Consider the following 23,547-nt stretch of genomic DNA (forward strand, 5'->3'; position numbering starts at 1 on the left):
TCTTTGAAGAGGCCCTTCACTTCCCTTGTTAACTGTATTCTTAGGTATTTTATTCTCTTTTTAGCAATTGTGAATAGGACTTCATTCATGATTTGGCACTCAGCTTCTCTATTGTTCTGTGTCACCAATTTTCTAATCATATTCCTTCCAAGTCCCTGACCATCCAGCCAAACCATTGGCTCAACCCATATATATAACTGCATGTCTGGCCACATCTCCTTTTAAGCAAAGTGCACAGCCATGTGCATTGTTTGAATTTCTCCCCATTGGGAAGATTTTCCTTTACCACTGTCCTTCAGGCATGTCCCAGAGATGTCCTGTAGTGCTGCAGCTGTCTGATTTTGGTTGATGCTGCATATCATGCAGAGCCATCTGTAAACCATGCCCTAGCGTCTTCCTCTGTTAACTGATCACAGAAAACTCCCCATGAGGCCATAGGTAGAGGCTGGGAGACAGAAGGCAGGGTAGCAGGAGTGAGACCATGGGCATTTAAGCTACTTCTTCATGTAACTTACTTGTGTTCTCAGGACCTGCTCAACCCTGATCACGTATACACCACTTCTATTTGATGATGGAATACTGCAGTGCACGCCCAATTTTATGTCTTGATGGGTCAGAAAGCACCCAGTTCATGATAGGCAGTTCAGGTCACATAGAAACTTGGTGACCTGTAGTCAAATATTCAGTTCCTACTAAGGTCCAGTAGCAGGCCAAAGCTGTCTCTCAAAAGGAGTTATCAACCAGGAGTGGTGGCTCAAGCCTGTAATCCCAGCACTTTGGGAGGCCGAGGCAGGTGGATCATGCGGTCAGGAGATCGAGACCCTACTGGCCAATGTGGTGAAACACTGTTTCTACTGAAAATACAAAAAGTAGCTGTGCCTGGTGGTGCATGCCAGCTACTCAGGAGGCTGAGGCAGGAGAACTGTTTGAACCCAGGAGGTGGAGGTTGCAGTGAGCCGAGATCGCGCCACTGTACTCCAGCCGGGCAACAGAGCAAGACTCAAAAAAAAAAAAAAAAAAAAAAGAAAAGGAGTTATCTACAGAAGATGGTAGGGCCTTGCTCTAGAATCCTAAAGGGCTCCACTATGATTCACCTATGAGGACCTGCCAAAGGCTCCCAACAGCATCCCAATCTGCTATTGATACCTCATGCACCACTAGATCTGCTGGGTCATACGGCTTGCACAGTAGCTTAGACCTGTTGCAGAGTCTTCTGGTCTGGGCTCCACTCAAAACTATCTGCCTTTCAGGTCACTTGACAAATGGGCCAGAGCAACACACCCAAAAACAATACTTTACCAGCCATCTAGGCATCCCTCAATCCAGTCAAGTTGACACCTAATATTGACCATCATAGGTTGTGAGAATTCAGTGAACTGAAAAAAAGTGAGTTAAAAATTGCCTGTCATACAGAAATGTTAAATCAACATTAGTTATTATTACTTAAGTATCAAAAATCTTAAACATGAATGCAGAAATATTTGAATTATCACAAAAATGAAAACAAGCCATTTTAGAAGCTATATAGCCCTTTAATTTTTCCCAGTTAATTTATCTTGAGAATTGATAATGGTTGGGAAGTTCTAGAAATGTCCAACACCCCAAAACCAACTCAATATAAGCAAATGTGAGCCAGTATTTTGGTAACCTGCAAAATACTTTACTTAGAATTGAAATATGTTCAACATTTCACCAAGAAAGCCAATTTCTCTTTTAAAAGCAGTTATGTGATTACATCAAAACACTATACAACTTAAAATTTTCTTTGTGACCTGAACCCAACTTTAGCTCATTATTTTAGATAATCTAGATATTTATATCGTTTTCTCTTTGTAATTATTCCTCAATCTTTTTCAATCTTTTCCTATTTCTGAAGTAAAAATGTTGCAGTCTTTTAAATTCTGCAAAAACTTGCTGTTATTGAAGTAGGGAAGCCAGAAAAGGTCAAGCTATCTAGTAAACTTTAAATTTCAAGATATTTTTACAATTAATAAATTTCATTCTTTAAAAATTATGCCACACAGACAAGAAAATGCTCTTTTAGCCTTAAAATATTAGCATAAAATACATGTAAAATGCTTGCCAAGAAAGTAGACATCAAATGTTAATCATATTCAAAAGCTTGTATAATCTTTTAACAGAACATCAAGAAGCAAGCTGCCTGAAATATTTTTTGTGGAACAAAGGAGAAAATAAATAAATAAAAACCTTGTTAATCTCTCTCTTACGTACATAATTCTCCAACTTTGAGCTGATTTTTAGAATAGCATTACAAAAGTCACTTTCTTTAATTCTTTCTTTTATCTTTTGATTGTGTCTCAATTTTTCTGTATATCAACTTGGGGTAGTCGAATATATTTTTGTACCCAATGATTGAAAAAAACCCTATTAGAATTTAAACGTATTTACATATTTTAAATGATCGTTTAGTCAATTGTAAAATGAATAAGTTTCCATTCTTCATTATTTTTGATTCAGGAACACATATTTTTTGTGTGCTCATGGGAGAGTAATAAATCATGCTTAGGAAAACAAAGCTGTCTGGGTAAAACAGTTTTAAAAAATAAATCCCAGTAATAAAAGTTAAGAAACAGCTGATGAAAACAGATGTATTCTTTGTTTTATATGAATGTTACATTTTATATCATGTTAAAAATTAAGGATAAGTTGGATTTAGTTTAGGTCTATGCATTTGGCACAGAATGCTAAAGTAAACCCACCCTTGAGAAAAAAAGCAAGGTATAATTTTTTAATTATAAAACAATTATGGCTGAAGTTGAGTGTGGAACATAGTATATCTTTCTCAAAAAGATGTTTGAATGAAATTGACTTAGGATTTAAAATAGAAATCAGAGGATATGAGAGGTGGCTTAACTTTATGCTATGTTATTTGAGACAATAAATTATGTCTTTAGTTTGAATTTTTTAAAGGGCAGAAAACTTGACATGGTCTGTTGTCAAATACGTTTTTTTCAATTTCAAATTATTTTTCCCCAAATAGCATTCAATGTGGCCATGTCTGTGTTTAAAAACCCAAATCTCCCTCTATTTGTGCTAAGAGTTTATTTTTCAGCATTTTTTTGTTGTTGTTGCATTGACCCCCAAATAATTACAGAATCCTAAAGCTTATGGAAGTCTGTCTAATTTTAGCTTCAAACATAGTATTATTTTATGAATTGATAAAAGATTTAGAGGTTCTATAGTTTGGATTTACTCTCTAAAAACTAGGGGCTTGGGAACTTAAACTCTTAAAGGTAAATCTTTTGTGTGGGCTCAAGGGACCCAGAATGAATTATACTGAGCCACATTTTCCTCTCCCACCATGCCATAGTCCCCTCATGTAAATGACCTCTCATTGATTATCCTGAACAATGGCTCCACTATTTCTTTTGCTTCAATTAAACAAACTTTTTGAAAGACCATTGGGGACTTTAGAATTGAAACATTTCTAGAGAACTCAAAAAAGTAGCCCATCTTTAATTACACAATATCTGTTTAGTAAATGAGGTGCAATCTCTGAGTGAAAGAGAAAAGTAACCACAGGCCTTCTGGCCCAATCATGGAAATCATTTTGAAGAATGATGCCTATTATGGGTCCAAAAAGAAAGAAAAGAGAAATAAAAGGAGAGGCTGATTGTATTTGAACTTTTTGCCAGGAAAAAAGTATATGCTTTTAGCTCATTAGAAAAAGGAACAATATGGTAAGATTTAACTCAGTTGAACTATACATCAGTTACAATTGAACTTCCCATAATTTCCTCATTACATGACATAATTTACTCATTAGATAATTAGATGCAAGGTGCCTATTTTTCTTTGCACCTACTTAGTTTCAAAACAAATAGCCAGGATGTTTTATTCATGGTAGTTGAGATGTAACACCCAAAATACAGGTTAGACAGAAAGATTTGGGCACTATTTCATCACTTATAGGGAAGAATGAAATGGAAAAATGCATTTTGCAAAAGTGTAAACCTTGCCTTGGGTTGGTGATTTCCTTAGCTAAGGAAACTTTGATATAGTAATAATTTCTCTGGTACCTTACCCACCAATCCTTCCAACACTCCCTTTTTTAGTTCAAGGATTTTTCCTTGAGTTAATTTTCTTTTTTTTTCTTTTCTTTTTTCTTTTTTTTCTTTTCTTTTTTCTTTTTTGGTTTCGCAGCAACTGTGATTTTCTTGTGAACTGCCTTAATTGCTTTCTAGAAGTAAGCAGAGAATGAACGAGTGAATAAATGAATGGAAGCAAATTTCAGTTAATAGAATGGGGTTGTGAAGATACCCCTGGTTAAGATGTCTGCAAAAGAAAAAGTCTGAAATATGCTTGCCTGGAGAAAAACCATCAGTTTCCAAATTCGTTTTCACTCATTTGTGAGCTCTCCTTTAGGTAAATGGTGGAAATAGAATAAAACAGTTTAGGACTTTAAATAGTGTTGTGTTGAGATCTTAAGCATGGTTTAATCTTGCCACTTTTCAATAGATGAACAGAAGAGTCACCTCACTGTATCTCTAGTGCCTATTATGTATATTGTATGGGATGCTAAAATCCATGCAACTTGCCTTTGAGGTTATTCTCACTTCATAAGATGAGCGAAGGTAGAATTGTTTCCTTCAGGGAACATTTGTAACTTTTGCTGTTGCCCCTCTATCATTCTCTTACCCCCCTTTATTTTGTATTTACTAGTCAAGAAGGAGTTGGTGGACAAACAGTGCTTTAGAAATGTGTTGCTGTCATGGAGAAGGTGGGCTCTGGAAACTCTTCTGGATGAAGAAAGGAAGATTTGAAGGAGATAGGAACCCTCATTGTGGGAGAATGCTGCCTACAGCTGAAGGAAGTTTGCCCTCTTAAAGCAGAAGGCAGCAGAAGGAAGAGCTGGAGAAAATGTAGACAGGAGTAGGAGTTCAGTCTAATCCAGAGATTTAAAAAGTCAATCACACATAGTAAATAAAGATTTCAATGAAGCAAGATGGTTAGAAAGGTTTATTTTCTAATTTTCTGAGCGAATTGTTAGATGTTTAGACCTCTATAGGATCTATACTGCACTGAAGGTTGGGAAATATTATTACCCTTTCATTTACTCATCAACAGTTCTGGAAACATTTATTTTCTGTTTATCTCATATTCATCAATCTTAAAAAGCAACAAATATTTCTTCATTTACTTTATTACTTAGCAAGAAATAAACTGATGTCAAAATATCCTCTCAGTGTAATTTCTTACATGTTATCTACATGAATACACGTAGATAACAGCAACCATTCTGGTTAATATTATGATCTATACCTGTGAACATTTTAGTGTGATAGTGTATTGCTGCTAAGCCAACTGTTAGATGCATATTTTCTTAGAGAACTTCAGCTCAGTTCATGTAAACCAGTACCAAGTTCCTAAGCCCTACTCACTACAAAATAAATTCAGGCTTAACTTTTTTGATAAATAATGGAGAAGGCTGAAATGTAAATATAATTCCAAGACAGTATAGTTAGTCATGGCTTTGCAACAAAATTCATCTACTTTCAAGTACTCTCTTCATATATTTTGAGAGTAAAATTGTTACACAATTTTACATCATAGTGATAATACCTTTGTGTCAAATCCTGCAGGGAGCCCTTGGAATACTTTCAGATCCTGCTTGAGCTACAAAAACATTGAATAACATTAAAAATAAAAACAAGAACTTAAGCAATAGAAAAGACTTGTACATATCTTCCTGTGATATTCCATGTGAACCATTATTTAGGAACACCCTCTCCCTTTATACAGGAGGGGGATGGCGTGAGGAATTCTAAGAATATTATACAAAAGTGTCAAAGCATCACAATTTTTGCCTAGTAAAGGATCATTTTTTTCTTCTATTTTATTGTGCCACTGGAGTGTAGTGGCACAATCATAGCTCACTACCTTGAACTCCTGGGCTCAAGTGAGTAAAGGATCATTTCTAAGTGAATAAAAAAGCCCCTTTTTATAGCAGAGGGATTGAATTTTATTTAACTTTGCACTTGCATACAGTGCCTTGCATACAGCAGGTGTGTGATAAATATTCATAAACTGTATTATAGGTAATCCATGATATGTCCTGACTTCATGTATATACTGACATTGTCAAAGATTATGACTGTTAAAGGTTACTGATTATTTACATAAAAACAAGTGGGTCTTGCAAAGAAAATTGGGTATAGCAGTGTGTGTGTCTGGAAACATATACACATCAAGCATGTATGTATATATGTGGGCATGTCTAGACTCCCTCAGGTTCTATAGCAGATAAATCCTGTAGGGCCTGGATCCTCAGGAGCAGTACTACTTACACTTCCATGTGCATACACAACACCTGGGCATCTTGTTAAATTATGGATTCTGATTTAAGTTTCTGAGTGACACTCAATGCTGCTGGTCTGGACACTTTGGGGACCATATGGGATGGAGACTGACAGATCCTGAAAAACAGTATCCATAACTGTTGACTGGAACCCAATGTCGATAGTTTTCCTGGCCTCCTCAAACACAACCTGCCATGTCATCAGATGCCATCTACTAGTACAAGACACTGATGGTCAGTCAAGTCCCAGTCTCTATGGAACAGTTAGTTGGCAAGTACCTGTGAGCCACCTGCTATGAGCTAATTACTTGGCAGAGGGGGAGTGGGGCTGTTGTGCCAGGGCCACAAGGAGGTGTAAGGTATGGTTCCTTCCTTCAGAATGCTTATGGCGGGTTGGGAGTGTGTGTATTCATGCACTAAACATATGAAAAGCAAATGCAACCAGAAAACAATCAGATGCTAAACCCTGTGTTGTAGATGTATGTTCTCAAATGTTCAGAGCAGGGCAGATTGCAATGGCTTGGGAAAGTTCTAGAAATGTCTTTGTCTTGGATTGGGGTTCCTAGAAACAGACAGACCCTGAGATGATTTAAGTGCAAATCATTTATTTGAAAACTTCAGGAAACCAATATTGGAATAGAAGAGTGAGAAAGAGAAGGGAAACAGTTCAAAAAGTAGCCAGGGAAATTCTAGGGAGAGTTTATTTCATTTGAGGGGTAAAGGAGTTTTGGAAGTTTACAAAACACCAACTCCCATCACTGGTTGTAGGAGCCATGGGACAGCATTCATTCCTCACATATGCATATGCCATGTGTGTTAGCAGAATGGTTTGTGAAGTTGGGGAAGCCACAGGCAAAGAAATGCAAATATTGGCTGTTGGAAATAGTCAGAAGTCAAGTGATTTCAGTCTGAGGGCTACAGGAAGGGCAAGGACCTGCTATCATCTTAAAAGAGCATCAGGATTTGAGCTGGAATTAGCAACTGCTTCGTCCTCTTCAACTCACCTGATGCCAGTGCCCAGTTGTCCTTTCTGGTGAATCTGAGATTTGTTCACTTGTTAGGCTCATGGCTAGAAAGGGCACTTACTAAGTGGTGGCTTCCTGCCTTTCTTGAGGCAGGCACCTACATCCTTCACAGACACCGGTGTAGGAAAGTCAGATCGTCCTTCTCTGGAAAGAGGAAGATCAAGTCTGTGGGGATCAGGCTGCCCATTTCTAGGGTTTGATCCTGGTCTCGCAGACACCCCTTCTATGTGCAGCCATGTCATGGGACTTGCCAAACTGACCCAGCTCACAGGGAACTGCAGGTCTTCTGTGGATTTGGTCAGTTGGCCCAAATTACAGTTGATAATTACAAGACATTGTTGAAAATTTTTGCAACATGTAACTTTTGTAACATTATTTACTACTCTGCATTTGCAAGTATTTTGGGAACTGTTTGTCCTTTCACCAGCTCTTTAGTTTCTTGGGAACACTAAGGTACATAGGATTACATTTACTTATCTTCACTATGAAGGGAAATAAAGTACTGTTCTTAGAATCAGCTGAGAGAAGGTAGAAAACAGGAACGATCTGCTAATCAATAAGGAGTTTTCATAATCTGACCCCAGCCCGCTGTCCAGCCGCATCTCTCTCCCTCCCCTCCATTATTCATCCTAGGCTCCAAGCACCTGAAATCATTCATGGCTTCTAGAAGACTCAAGGCCTTTTCCGGGCTGATTGCCATTGAATGCGATGACTTCCCCATGGATACCTTCCTCCTCTTCCCCTGACATAACCCTATCGTCTTACAAGCCAAACTTATAATGCTCTCCTAAAACTCCCCCTCATGGGGTTAGTTCCTTCCTTCCTGGTCCAGTTCAAAATTCAATAACAGCAAGTACCAAATTAAATTCCAATTGTCTGTCTTTACATCTTCCTTATCCCCAATTGTGAGACCTCTAGGTCAGGGACCATGTCTTTCTCTCCTCTGTGTCCCCATCACCAGTACTGGGTCTTACAGTTAGAAAGAATCAGCAGCTCCACCCTAGATCACTGAGGGAGAGAGGATATGCAATATCAATACTCTTATTTGAAAGTATATTTTGTATGTACTCAAAATTTGCCTTTGTTTTCCTTATACTTTGTAAGAGGTTTATTATTAATATTATTTACAATTAACATGTATCATTTTTAACAATACAAACAAAAATAAAAACTGTCTTCACCTTGGAAAAAATCCTTCCCCAATTCATGACAATTTTATAATATTAGGTAGCAGCCACTGGTACCAACCAAGGCTTAAGAAAATATATCCCCAAAGTCACTGAACCTACCAAAATTTTAACTAAGTTTATCATCCCTGGGGAAATTATGCTTTTAAGTCACAGGTCCTTCCTTTTGTAGAATGGTCCCCAGATTTTTTTTTAGTCTTGAATTATAATTTAAAGGTGTAAATCATCCACCCAGCTCCCATTTCTCAGGATGTTATTCAACAGCCAGGATGAGGACAGTAATGTGGTTCTCAGCTGCCTTTGTCATTCTTTTCCTTTTCCTCCTGAAAGTGTTTTTGTAGGCCTGCCGGATGTCACAGAAATGCAACCTGGGCAAGATGTGTGTCACTTCTTTACTTGAAAAGTGTCCATGACTCTGGGCCCAGAGAGGATGTAATGAACACGCCCTGGTGCTTGGCCAGCATATTCCAGCTAGTTAGAAAAACAAGGCAGAGGGCACAGGATTTAACACACACACAATGGCAGCGGCTGCACTCGGGGGCATGCCATTTGATTCTTCACAGATGTGGGCTATTGGTCTGTAGTGAAGGAAAAACAAGTGGCCATAGCATCCTTCCATGTGTTATGAGATCATTTGTAAAAAAATATTTAAAGCATCTCACCTCTGTTTCCACCACTAGGTCTACTGCCTTGTAGATCTGGCACAGAGGAGGGGCATGGTGATGGAGTGCATGCTACATACTGGTATGTGCTTTCTAATGAGACCAGACCCTAAAGTAAAGTAAAGATGACTATTAAACTAAAATTTGTATCAGTTCACTTATTTGAGGCTTAAATATATGGAAAGATACATGAATTTAAGTTGGCCTCTCAAAAAAAAAAAAAACCAATGCCATTCCTAAAGTGTTCTCTTTTCCAAGTTGACCCATGTTAGGAAAGAGGGCTATAATAACGATAATACCCAACAAGTGAGCTGAGACCACTTGCATGGCTAAGAGAGTCTAATTAGGGAAGAAAATAATGAAAAAGTAAAACCCTCTAAAGTGGAAACAAACATTCTATTTCAGTCCTCCATGGACAAGAAACATCAGCCTAGTTTGGGTTTAACTTAAACCACTTCATATTTAGTTTAAGAGTTTTTTAAAAATTGCTGCAAACTTATTTGAGCTGTTTATATAGCTGGGGAGGTGGGGACCACCTACCCTTTATGGAAAGCAATGTACTTCCAGTGGCCCGAGAAAACAAGGCCTATTTTAAATTATGAAGTTTTACAAAATGAGGCTTTATTATTTTTGTTATGCTTATTTCTCCCACGAATGGTGGTCTGTGATACAAATGTAAAACAGATATACATTCCACCCCGAGGAATAAAAATCTACATACACCAGTTATTTCCTAAAAATGAAAAAATTGTGTAGCCAGCTATGCCTTTCCCCTTTAATGATACATGTAGTTGTCTACGGTGCCTCATTCCAATTCTGTCTTCTGATTTTGACTGGTCCCACATATGCCTACCCATTCAGCTGCTTTCCTTGGAGAAACAGAGGCAAGATAAGCCATTTCCCTAGTTTTCATCTACCTAATTTCAGTCTGTTAGGGTCAAGTTTTAGCCTGTATACAAATAAATGCAATGAGAAAGCCTTGGACAACGGTGAGCAAAGTAATAAAGTGCTGACATTTATCAAATGTTTACTATTTGTTAAATACTGTTCCACATGGGTTAACTCATTAAATCCTCACAACAAACCTAAGAGGTGAATAATATTCCCATTTTACAGATGAGGAAACTGAGTCAAGAGAGGTGATGTAAGTTGCCCATAACTGGTGAGTGACTGAGTCAGGACTGAAATCAAGGCAGGCTGACTCTGAGCCCACCCTCTTAGTCACCACATTATTTTGCCCTCCTCATTAGCAAATTAATTCATGTAATGGATTCTTGCACAGACAGTTCCTTGGTGGTGATCACTGCTCAGTCTACAGTGGTGAGTGCTCCTTCTTGGAGCTGTACTTCAACCAATTTGCAGCCTGCTGAGGCCTCATATATGAAAATCTCTTTATAATCCACTCAGAATCATCTTTCACTTATGTCACCTCCTAGCAGCCATTATGGATGGCCTTGGCTCATCACATATTTGTTGTATAATGACTCCATATTCCCCTGTCAACTTTATTCTCATCTTTTACCTGCTAGATATCAGAAATAGATTGTATAAGCTCAGAAATAAACAGCCCACTCCACACTAATATTTCCTCCTCCTCTCTCTTAAGTTATAATTATGTCATCTAGAATAAGTAGACAGATACTTGATGGAATCAAAGTTCAAGTGAGAAATAAATCCTCAAATTATTAATTACCAGTAGTCTCAGGTACTCATTCAGTCTTATGGCCACAGGTGAAATCAGATGGATTTGATAATATTTATTTCCTCTGGAAGCTGAGAGACATAGGGAGGAGAAAAAGACATGAACCTGCAAATTGCAGTATGACATAATTGAGACACAACCATGACACATTTGAGGTACAACCAAATTACTATGGAAGTATAGACTGGGAGTGACTAACTTTGTCTAAGGGGACTAGGAAGAACTCACAGAGGAGGCAACATTTGAGCTGGGTCATGTAGGATAAGTAGGAGAAGGGGGTAAAAACTATCCAGACAGAATAAGCTGTGAAGATCTCAATGTATGTCAGAGTAAAGGGTGTTCAGGGAAGGGTGTAAAATCCTGAATAGTCAGAATGTAGGGGAATGAAGTGGACTGCACAGGTAAGAGGTGAAGCTATAGAAGGAAGCTGGGGCCATGCCAAGGAGTTCGCATAATATCCCACAGGCAGTGGAAGAGACCACAGAAGACTTTGTGTGAGGAAGTACGATCACACTTGTATTTTTCCCTCTCTTGTTGGCCTCTCCAGCTAGGCAGGTTTTGTTTATTATATTGCTGCTGTTACTTTATTGCTGTTGGTTGAAATCCATCAAGCATTTATTAGTATGCCAGATACTGTGTTAAGTGTTTTATATAAATTGCTGGATGTATGTTTGGGGAATGAACCCTTAGGGGCTACTAAGAAGTCATTTCTGCTGTTGTCTGAAAGGTTTCTACTGCAACCTTCTCATTTGAGAAAGACAAAAGGACCCATGTATTTTTGCTGTGTTTTGGACATATTTAATCAAATACTATTTATTATTTATGAATTTACTTCAACTGAGCATACCAGAGAAATGGAGTAAATCCTGGCATTCTAAAGAACTGGATAGATCTTTACTGAAAGGTGTACCTCAAGGGCAACAATTGATTGGTTCTCCCAGAGGCAAATTTCTCTGCCCTGGTAGTGTTCTGTGAGTCATTCATGGCCTCCACAGTGACATAAGCACTATATGACTATTAAACATGGCTTTATTTAAGTTTGGGCAAAAAAAGATCCCTGAGTTAATCTGGGAGACAGAGAAAATAAGAATCTGTAGGATTTTGGTTTTTGTTTTATATATACAACTCTTCTCTGCCGAATGTAATACAGATGGAAAAATTGTGATGCTGCTATCAAGCTGTTGAAAACAGTCTGCTCACCCAGATGGGCGCTCATTTGAAAGACAGGCACACCCGGTCAGTTCCCAGTAGCCAGCCCTGCAGTTCTTACACCTGGCTTCATGCAAGCACAGAAGGTGAAGCCAATTAATAACTTGTATAATTCCAGGCTGTCTCTACTCCCATGGCCAAATTCTGGACTGAGGATTGCAAACCCTCAGGAGACTCTGCTCTTCTTAAAGATCAAACCATAGAGTTTGCTGGAAACCAGGAAACAAAGGAGGTATGCTCTGATCAGTCATAGATTGTATATTATATGCTCTGATGAGTCAGTATGCTCTGATCTGTCATAGATTGTATATTATAAAAGTTGGAGAAGAATCTCAAAGTTGGATTGGCTTTTCCATATTGCCAAAATCTTTTAAATCCTGGAAATAAAATTATCTGACAGTTTGAACCCCCAAAACCCAACTGAAAGGACTACTTTGCTGTCAAAGAGAAAGATTTCAAATGGAATCAATTTTTAAATGAGAACAGAATAAGATAAGGGACACAACCCTAGGGCTAGAGGTCACAAGGGTCCTGTGGCTGTCTTATAAGCATCCCAAAAATCCCCATGCCTCATATGGTCTCATGTTTCATTGTCTCCCCACAGACCAAACTTTCCACATAGAAAGTGATGGGGCTTTTCCAGGGCAGTTTTTGCCTCTCTTTCTTTATTGATATTTCCTTTCACTTTGGTACCCAAGACTCCATACTGGGCATCTGCCTTCATGCCCACCTCTCAGTGTACCTCAGGAACTTCTTGTTTCATTTTGGAAAGAGGCTGGGTAGAGATATACATACATGCATATCTTGCCTATTGTTTTTGGTTTTTAGAAATATTGCTCCACAAGGTTTTATTTAGAAAATTAGACAAATTTACTCAAATTACACTGCTTAGATTACTACACTTATTCTTGGGACATCTGAACTTTAGCATTCCTTACAGCTAAAAGAACTTTCTTACAGTAATATTTCAGGCATTACACATAATCAAGAAAGAGCATTATTTCTGAGCAAAGGAGCCTGCCTGACATTCATAGGTAATTTTATTAGACTAAATAAAATGGAATAATGGAATCAAATAATATCAGACCATAAAGGAGGCAATCCAGTGTAAAGTCATTAATTTTTGAGGAGAGAAAACAGATCCATGGATGTGAAATGAACTGACCACCTGCAACAGCAAGTGTTTTTTGTTTTTCATCATTCTTTCTGCCTTTTCCCCCTGTTTAACTGGGCATGGGGCCACCCAGAACCAGGCAACACGCTCCAGTCTCCCTTGCAGCTACATATGGTCATATTCAGCTTTATTCTATTTAGCTAATGGATTGTAAACAAAAGGTTGTGTTTGACAGCTTGGAAGATTCCTTCTCCCCTTCCCCCTTCCTGCTGGCAGAAAGACTGATGTGATGGGTGGAGACAGTGTCATCTTGGACCATGACACAGAAGCTATTGCTTTCTGGTGCACTCAGGAATGGTAGAGCAATAAGGTAGAAGGAGCCTGAGTCTCTGAAACATGGCACTCTAGAGAGATTGCCTTCTAGATTTCTTTAAGTGTAAGACAATCAGATATCTATCTTTAAGTTACTGTGGTTTTGGATTTTTGTGTTACTCTTAGCCAAGCCTACTCTAAGCTGCTATATCAATAGTCTAGAAAATTATTAAATTGATTAGTAATGGCTTGCTAGAGGAGGGCAGGATGATGGGTGATAGGCAAGGCCTGATTCTAAATCTAACAGAGAAAGCACTTTAAATATTCTCTGTCTGGAGTTCCCAAATACTGATTCACAAATAGCTGCATCAGAATTACCCTGACAGAGGTTCCCGTAAATCCAGACTTCTGGTTCTCTTTTTAGGAGATTATGACTTAGTAGGCATTCTATGGGGTCCAAGACTGACATTATTTTAAAGCTCCTCACATAACCCTGATATCCAGATACACTTGGTAACTGTCTGATCTACAACTGTTCTCTGCTGGGGGTCTGGGGTGGGGGGTGAAACAGAACCACCAGAAAGATTTGTTTGTTTTGGGGAAAAAAGCAAACAAATTTGAATTCTGAAATAATTTATTCCTCAAGTTATTTAGACCCACCTCTCCTTCTCCTAGTACCCACTGACAGTCACACAAATGTCACCAAATGAACTGTTCTCTTTCAGGTTAGCCTTTGATATGGTTTGGATCTGTGTCGCACCCAAATCTCATGTCGAATTGTAATACTCAATGTTGGAGGTGAGGCCTGGTGGGAGGTGACTGGATCACAGGGGTGGATTTCCCCCTCGCTGCTGCTCTCATGAGAGTGAGTGAGTGCTCATGAGATCTGGCGCAGCACCTCCCCACTCCCTCTTCCTCCTGCTCTGGCCATGAGGTGCCTTCTTCCCCTCTGCCTTCCACCGCGATTGTAGGTTTTCCTGAGGCCTCCCCAAAAGCTGAGCAGATGCCAGCATCATGCTTCCTGTTGCAGCCTTTGGAAGTGCAAGCCAATTAAGCCTCTTTTCTTTATAAATTACCCAGTCCCAGCTATTTCTTTATAGCAGTGCAAGAACAGATGGATACAGCCTTAGTTCAGACAAACTGACATTGACATAATTTGCATGTGGTTAGACTGCATGTGGCTACTGTTTTTTGTTTTTCACAGATTACATTTTCCATGGGAGTTTAGTCAACACCAATGTGCATTACTATACATTAATGAATCATTTCTGACAAAAAGAATTACCATGAAAATGCAGAAAGACTTTACTTTTTAAAGATTCCAGGGCCTCACACCTCAGAGGTTGAACTTTTTGGTCCTTGCAAAGATCTGCAAGGTCAGCAGATTCAGTTAAACAGCTGTCAGGCGAAGCTGGCCTAATAACACTCGGGCATACCAGTGGGTTCTCTTGGCAGAAAAGGTGACGGGCAGGGGAAAGCATTAACAGAAGGCAGAGTGTGGCGAGGCATTCCCAACAGCAGTGCACAGAAAGGGATTATACTAAGAGTACATCTACACCAGAGAAATCCCCTTTCAAGATTCATCCTTACGTTGACAGGTGCAGGCTTGGGAACTCAGTTCTCCTGCCTTCCTCTGGAAAGCTAGAGGAGAAAGAGCCTCGACCAGGAGGAAGCCAGGCAGGACTCAAGGGGTTCACTATAACTCTGAGAAGAAATATAATCAAACAGCACCAAAGATGCGTTTTAAGACAAAATTCCAAAATGATGCTGAAGATACCAAAGATCTAATTCTAACTGGGTTACTAACTCAGTCTGAGTCTGGGTAAGTCACATAACGTTTCTGGTTTTAAATTTTATCCTATGCAGAATCAAGGGATTGAACTTAATGAACTATGAAATTCCTTTTAAAAGTTGGACAATTTTATATTTATTGAATAGCTAATTATATTATATATACATAGGTTCAAGGAAAAGCTCTCAGTCAATTATAGATTTGTTTTTATTTTAAAATATAAAAATCCTAAATCCCAACATAAAATCATCAGAGAGACATGCATGTCTTTGAAACCTGAATTTCTGAAAACTTTCTTAATTGCTTAATCCCCATAAACTCTGATGGCATCCTGTTGTCCCTACTGAAAGATGCCATTATGCAAATATTTAGCTTAGTACTTTTAAACATCCACAAACGTTTATTTCACTCTCCCAAATAACATCAGTCAGAGGACTGAAAACATTCTGAACCCAGGCACTTATTGACATGATAGCTACAGGCTCTCATTAAAGGGTAGTCTATGAAATCTAATTCTGTGCTTACTGATGGTCTCCTGGGTTAAGAGAAATTGCAACCTGAAATGAGATACAGCTCTTTTATTGGTTATTGTTACTGCAAAGTGGTCTTCAATCTTTTGGTGCTCTCTCCATTTTAACCCTCCTTCTTCAGGTGACACAGTAGTAATAAAATACTCACTTCCTAAACCTTCCACATAACCCTGCTACTTGACTCACAGGCCATTGCCCATGTAAAAGGATTGAAAGATAAATTGGAACTCCCAGAAATCCCAGGAAATATTTGTATGTCATAGAGCTCCAATAGATTAAATAGGTTGGATTAAGCGCCAGTGCAATTCAGGGGAATGGAGAGAAAAAAACCAAACTTACTTCATTCACATGCCCAACAGCTCCATAAATCCTTGCCATCTGTCCAATGAGGTAGGGGAATCTCTCACCGATCTCTTTCAGCATTGGAAGAAAACCATTCAAAGCCACTGGCTCATAGCCTGCTATCTCTATTAGGATGTTTAGGATGATGTCATTATGGGTTGAATCCTTCAAATGCCCAATTAGGAAAGGAATACACTTCTGAACTACCTATAAAGAGAGAGGGGAGGAGGAGGGAAGAAAGAAGAAGGAAAAAGAAAAGTTAATTAAATTGCAATTAATTTTGAAAGCAAAATTTTTTTGTATTAAACCTGAACTCAACACATTCTGGGATTATTAACCTCATTGGTACTCAGGCAAATCTCCCAAGTTTAGAATTTAAAATTTACAATAAAATCTTCAGAGCCTTTAGTTCCTTTTTCTTTTAATCTGTGCCTTACTGTTGAAGAAGTTTAAAATAATGCTTCAGTGTTGCTACTCATAAGTCAAGTTTCGATGTGTTATTTCCTCATTGGGAATGGTACATTTCCTCCAACCACCATGAAAGCTGCAATTTAAAGGACAATTTAAGTAGGTAGGAGACCCTTGTTGACTTTAATCAAAGCCTTCAAAATGGAGAAATCCAGTTTAGAAATCTTTAATAAATAAAAATATGAAAGCAGAAAAGATCTCCCACATTTTCTTAAATTTTCCATTTTGATCACAAAAATGTAATAATAAGATAAAATTATTAAAGCAAAATGATTTATACCATAGTCTCATATCTTAATTTTTTTTCTTGACTCTTAATGCTTATATGAATGTAAAGGTGAAATTTATCCAAGAAAATGGAACTCTTTGGTGGAATAAAGACTCTATGTTAATATGTCACATACTGATAATGTAATGAATTGTTTTGTTTGCTAAAATAGAAGAATTAGAAAGGGAAACTTGTGGGAAGCTGAACAACGAAAGTGAAACAGATTTGCCCATCCATATTTCTGCTTTATTTGTTTCTTTTGTTTGTGTTTGATTTACTTTATTGATTTGTCATTTTTTGAGTAGGGTAGACTTTAAATGTAGCTTCCAGTATTAAAACCAAATCTGATACACAGCACCATCTGCCCAAAGTTGAGCTCCTAATCCACCCCCTGCCAAAAACCTGCTTCTCCCACCACCTCTTCTGGCTCTAAGTGCCTCCTTTTCCTATAAATTACACCATTATCCACCTGGCTACTCAAACTAGAAACTGTTTCTCCCTTACCAGCAGCTATTTTCTAAGCAATCACCAAGTCCTGTTGATTCCAATACCCAAGAATCCCACAGATTTGTCCACTTCCTTCTTTTTATATTCATCCATTCATTCACTCATTCACAAATACTGACTGAGTCCTTCCTATTTGCAAGCTGTAGGTGATGGGGACAGCAATAAGTCTGACAAGATTCACTGTTTAGTAAAGCAGACATTCAGTAAAAGAAATAATCACATCAGAAATGAACAATTATAATTTTAATAAATCCCATGTAGGGAAAATGTAGGGCTCTGTGAGAGACTGTCCCAGGGCCCTAATTGAGGCAAAGGGTCAGGGAAGGTCTCTCTCAGGGGGACATGGAGCTGAGATCCCTGACCCAGGCATCCCACACATGGGTTATTCCAACAGCCTCCTAACAGGTCTCCCTGCCCTCAGTCTTGCTCATCCAATCTCTTCTCAGATTTAGCCACAGTGGTGTTTTTTCCTGCCTTAAAACCCTATGGTCACTTGCCCTTTTTTTCATACCTGACTCCTATCCATCTTCCCACATTCAGTCCCTTGTCCACTTGGTCCACCTTCCCCAGTCCAGATTCCACTACCTATTGCACATCAACTATGATGAATTATTTTTAAAAATTCTTAACTTGAGAAATTTTCTTTTGCATCTTGGATTTTACTCATGTGATCTGTTCTGCCTGGAATTCATGTTGCCCCTATTTTGCTTGAGTAGCTCCTGATCATTCTTGAGGCCTCAGATGAACTATTATTTCGTTAAGAAACCTCCCTCAACTCCTCTCTTCTTCCTTCTCAGGCTATAGTGCCCTTGTGGAAGCTCCCACTGTACCCTAAATGGCCCTGAGCAGGTCCTTCACATGATTCCTTCTTACTGCTGCTCTAGACGCCTTTCAGGCTGGATTGAAAGCTCCACAAGGTTAAGCATCATCCCTATCTTGTACACCATTGGACACCTAATGCCTTACACAGAGCTTATCTGGAAGGTGAGTTAATAAGTTTTTGAGCAACAAATCAAAGGAAGATAAATCTAATTTGTATAGAGCGACATCTGAATAAAACATCTCCCCCACCCCATAGTAAAGAGTTGTACACAATGTTTAAACATATACTGTCATGTATTACTACAAAACAACTAACAAGAACATAAAAGAAGAAAGTTTCTAGATAATTAAAATTATCCTATATAGAGATTTAAACTTCAGATTCATATCCAGTACTTTTGGAGGAAAGAATAGGGCTAAATTCTGGTAAATAGCATATACGAATGCACAGTTCTAGAAATGCTGCCTGTGCATTAGGAAGCAATTGTATGTTCTTCAGGAGAAGCCATGCAAGGTCCCTGGCATATATGGCAGAAGTGTCAGCCAGCTGCTCCAGGTCAGGGCAACATACTTAACCTCATGTTTTTAGCAATGAAAAATGCTTGCACATTTCCTGCCCCATTCTATAAAGTTTCATTTCCCAGTCCTTACTCTTCAGGTCCTGTTTCCTGAACACCAAGGTCTTTGTGACATGTGCTTCTCTCATGCCACTTTTACTTTAAAATTTAAACTTCAGCAATACGTCCCAAGCTACATAGCGTGGGTTTTAGCTGTTGTCCCATAAAGAACAATTAAGAAGGAAAGAAAAAGAAGAAGTGAAGGAAGGAAGGAAGAGAGAGGAAAGAAAGAAAGAAAGAAAGAAAGAAAGAAAGAAAGAAAGAAAGAAAGAAAGAAAGAAAGAAAGAAAGAAGAAAGAAAGAAAGAAAAGAAAGAAAGAAGGAAGGAAGGAAGGAAGGAAATAAAGAAAGAAAGAGGGAGGGAGGAAGGAAGAGAGGAAGGAAGGAAGAAGGAAAGGAAGGATGGAAGGAGGGACGGAAGAAAAAGAAAGAAAGAAAGAAGGAAAGAAAGAAAGAAAAGAAAAGAAAGAAGACAGAAAGAGAAAGAAAGATGCTCAAGGCAAATACATACACTTGGGCATAGTTGAATCCACAGAAAGAGCAAGGGAAGAGAAGCCCTGAACAATGTAAATTAAATAATAACAATTTTACAAATTCAACAAAAGTTGATATTTTTTACTCTGAATTCTGAATAGCCTAAAGTTTGTTACGATGATAGAAAAGATAGATATTTCTTGAAGTTTATCCACACATGAGAGACAAGTCTCCTTTGGGTTTTAGATAGATTATTCTTGGATTAGAAGGAATTTTATTTTCCAAACATAGGGCATTTCCTTAGGCTGGTGTCTTCAGTGCTTCCTCATTGAGAGCTGCCTGCCTGATGCAGGGAATGGTGGGCTTCAATGAGAGCCAAGTAGCCACTAAGAATAAGATTCTGGCTGCAGAAAGCAAGCTGACATGGACTTTGTTCAGGCTGTAGACCATGGACAGCTGAAAAAGCTACCAAACTGGCCTTGTTGCCTCAAATCTCTCTCCCTTCTGTTCAGGCTCCTCACTGCCACCAGACTCATAGCCCTCAAACTCCGATCTGATCACCTCAGGTTTCTCTTAGAGACTTTCAAAATTTTCTCATGGCCCATGGACAAAATTCCAGAGCCATGGTATTCCAGACTCCGGTGTCTTTTTTGATGGGCCTATCTGCAGACTCTTCCCCTATGACCCAGTTACATGGCACTGATCACCCACAGTGGCTTGAACACAGAGAGAAATCTTGTACTTTCAAATTCGATCTCAAATCTCTACTTCTGGGAAATCTTCTCTCCACCCACCCTAACACATGCAGGACCTGACACTAGGGTACAAGCAGAGTCCTTCACACCACAAATACTCAGCCACTATATAAAATGTTCTATCCTCCTCCCTGACAAATGTGCCTTTCTAACAATCTGTGACACTTGATTTGAATTTAGAACATTTGACCTCTGGAGAGAAAATAATGAGAGATGTCTCCCAGTCCCCATTCCTTGTCCCATACCTTCTCTTCTATTTCCACCCTGACTTTGCCCTGCATGTGAACACCCCAGTCCACACATGTAAGCTCTTCTAGGCCACCTCTCAAGAATATGGGGTCAACTGTTGTCATGGCTTGTTCTCAGGAGAACAGACCCAAGGACCAAGTATTCACAAGTCCTGGAAGCAGGTTTGAGATACCTGGGAAAGGAATTCCAAGGTCTCAGTTACCTGAACTGAGTTTAGTGGGCAAAAGAGTGGGTGGGAACTGGGGGTGCAAGTAAAGGAGGGCCCAAACAGAATGCTCTAAACCAAGTAGCCCAGCATAGGGCCTCGGCCCTGAATTCCCTGGTTTTTCCTGGGTAGAATTAGTCACTTCCTCTTCCATGCTCCCACAGCAGTCTATTTACAAGTTTGGCATTTTGTCATTGAAGTTTTATGGATACATCTCCCAGACCATGTACACCTTGAGGATATGGCCATCTGAAGACAGTGCCATAACTTAATTTACAGCAATAACATTTCAAATCTTATGTAAAGAATAAATTTTTTGAGCAATTAAAGTCTCAGGATACAAAATCAATATGCAAAAATCACTAGTATTCCTATATACCAACATCAGGCAAGCAAAGAGCCAAATCATGAATAAATTCCCATTCACAATTGCTACAAAGAGAATAAAATACCTTGGAATACAGCTAACAAGAGAAGTGAAGGACCTCTTCAAGGAGCACTACAAACCACTGCTCAAGAAAATCAGAGAGGACACAAACAAATGGAAAAATATTCCATGGTCATGGATAGGAAGAATCAATATTGTGAAAATGGCCATACTGCCCAAAGCAATTTACAGATTCAATGCTATTCTTATTAAACTACCACTGACCTTCACAGAATTAGAAAAAACTATTTTAAAATTCATTTGGAACCAAGGAAGAGCCTAAATAGCCAAGACAATCCTAAGCAAAAAGAATAAAACTGGAGGCATTATACTACCCAACTTCATACTAAACTGCAAGCCTACAGTAACCAAAACAGCAGAGTACTGGTACAAAAACAGACACACAGACCAATGGAACAGAATAGAGATCTCAGAAATAAGATTGCACATTTACAATCATTTGATCTTCAACAAACCTGAAAAAAACAAGCAAGGGGGAAAGGATTTTCTATTCAATAAACTGTGCTGGGAGAAGTGACCAACCATATGCAGAAAACTGAAACAGGACCCGTTCCTTACGCCTTATACAAAAATTAACTCAAGATGGATTAAAGACTTAAATGTAAAACCCCAAATGATCAAAACCCTAGAAGAAAATCGAGGCAATACTATTCAGGATATAGGCACAGGCAAAGATTCATGATGAAAACATCAAAAGCAATTGCAACAGAAGCAAAAATTGACAAATGGGATCAAATTAAAGAGCTTCTGCACAGCAAAAGAAACTATCATTAGAGTGAACAGAAAATCTATAGAATGGGAGAAGATTTTTGCAATCTATCAATCTGATAAAGGTCTAATATCCAGAATCTACAAGGAACTTAAACAAATTTGCAAGAAAAAAAAACAAACAACCCAATTAAAAAGTGGGCAAAGAATGTGAACAGCCATTTCTCAAAAGACATTCTTGTGGTCAACAAACATGAAAAAAAGCTCAACATCGCTGATCATTAGAGAAATTCAAATCAAAACCATGATGAGATACTGTCCCATGCCAGTCAGGATAGCAGTTACTAAAAAGTCAAGAAGAAATAAATGCTGGCGAGGTTGTGGAGAAAATGGAACATTTTTACACTATTGGTGGGAATGTAAATTAGTTCAACCATTTTGGAAGATAATGCGGTGATTCTTCAAAGACCCAGAACCAGAAATAGCATTTGACCCAGCAATCTCATTAGTGTGTATATACCCAAAGGAATATAAATCATTCTATTATAAAGATACATGCATGCATATGTTCATTGCAGCACCATTTGCAATACCAAAGACATGGGGTCAACCCAAGTACCCATCAATGATAGACTGGATAAAGAAAATGTGGCACATATATACCATGGACTACTATGCAGTCATAAAAAGGAACAAGATCATGTCCTTTGTAGGGACATGGATGGAGCTGGAAACCACTATACTCAGCAAACTAATGCAGAAACGGAAAACCAAACACCACATATTCTCATTTATAAGTGGGAGGTGAACGATGAGAATACAAGCATATGATGTGGGAAGGGTGGAACAACACACACTGGGGCCTGTTGGGAGACTGGGGGGAGGGAGAGAATCAGGTAGAATAGCTAATGCATTCTTGGCTTAATAACCAGGTGATGGGTTGATCTGTGCAGCAAACCACCATGGCACACATTTACCTGTGTAATAGACCTGCACATCCTGCCCATGTACCCCAGAACTTAAAAGTTGACGGAGAAAAAAAAAAAGAGCAATTATGCACACACTTCCTCTTCAATTAGTCTTCATGCCCAGTTTTATCTTGTAATTACTTTGGCTAGCATTAAGAATCTACTAATCTCTAGAAATCTACAAAATGACTGCCATTCTTTTTATTTACTAATTCCCACCGTACTGAAATATATTATATATTCCAAAAACCATAGTTCTGCTCTAAATTTCAGAACAGTCTATATATTCCAGCACTCCATCTTCTTAACGTTCTGTAAATGACTTCTTATTTTAAATACATACCAAAAGTGACCCTGAGTATTGTTGGCCTCGATTAGGTGTGTGAATAGAAATGCTCTACATTGTTGTGTGAAAATCCTAGAAAATAATTCTCTCCTCTAGGGAACAGATCACAAAAGCAGCTCCTCTGTGTCTGAACATTCACCACCGGAAGACTGCCCTTGCCACTTCCTGCCACTCATTGCTGTGTGCTTGGGGCTAGAAGCTAATGTCCCAGGGATAACAACAGATGTGCTTATATGTGTAACTAAACTCTGTTCCTTTCGTTGGCTAGACTACAACATGGTTTACAGCAGCCAAGATTACAGACTTGATTCTCACAAAGGCCACTAGGAAAACTGACCATCCAGCCTTTTTCCATAAATGGATCCTGAGAATTCTCTGGAGGTACCAGGTATAAATTACTAGCCAGGAACTGCCTCCTTCCATCTGACAAGGATAGTGTCCTGAAAAGTAGGATGCCCAGAGGGCAATGATGGAGGAAGGGGACCCACCTACTCAGTTAGCCACATCCTGGAGCTCAC

At 38.7% G+C, this 23,547-nt stretch overlaps 1 protein-coding gene across 1 annotated transcript in view; it reads right to left on the reverse strand.

Moving 5' to 3' along the window:
* The window catches only part of LOC105535548 (ventricular zone-expressed PH domain-containing protein homolog 1), a 151,141-nt gene extending 133,556 nt beyond the window's left edge, over positions 1-17,585 (reverse strand). The window contains exons 1-2 of the mRNA XM_011974662.1: positions 17,435-17,585; positions 16,192-16,401 (exon numbers count right to left, since the gene is read on the reverse strand). Of these exons, the coding sequence (XP_011830052.1) occupies positions 16,192-16,275 (84 nt within the window). The 5' untranslated portion in view covers positions 16,276-16,401; positions 17,435-17,585. The remainder of the gene's footprint in view (positions 1-16,191; positions 16,402-17,434) is intronic.
* Between the last annotated feature and the right edge of the window lie 5,962 nt (positions 17,586-23,547).

This window comes from Mandrillus leucophaeus, unplaced genomic scaffold (genome assembly GCF_000951045.1).
Source record: "Mandrillus leucophaeus isolate KB7577 unplaced genomic scaffold, Mleu.le_1.0 Scaffold1477, whole genome shotgun sequence".
In the NCBI taxonomy this organism is placed as follows: domain Eukaryota; kingdom Metazoa; phylum Chordata; class Mammalia; order Primates; family Cercopithecidae; genus Mandrillus; species Mandrillus leucophaeus.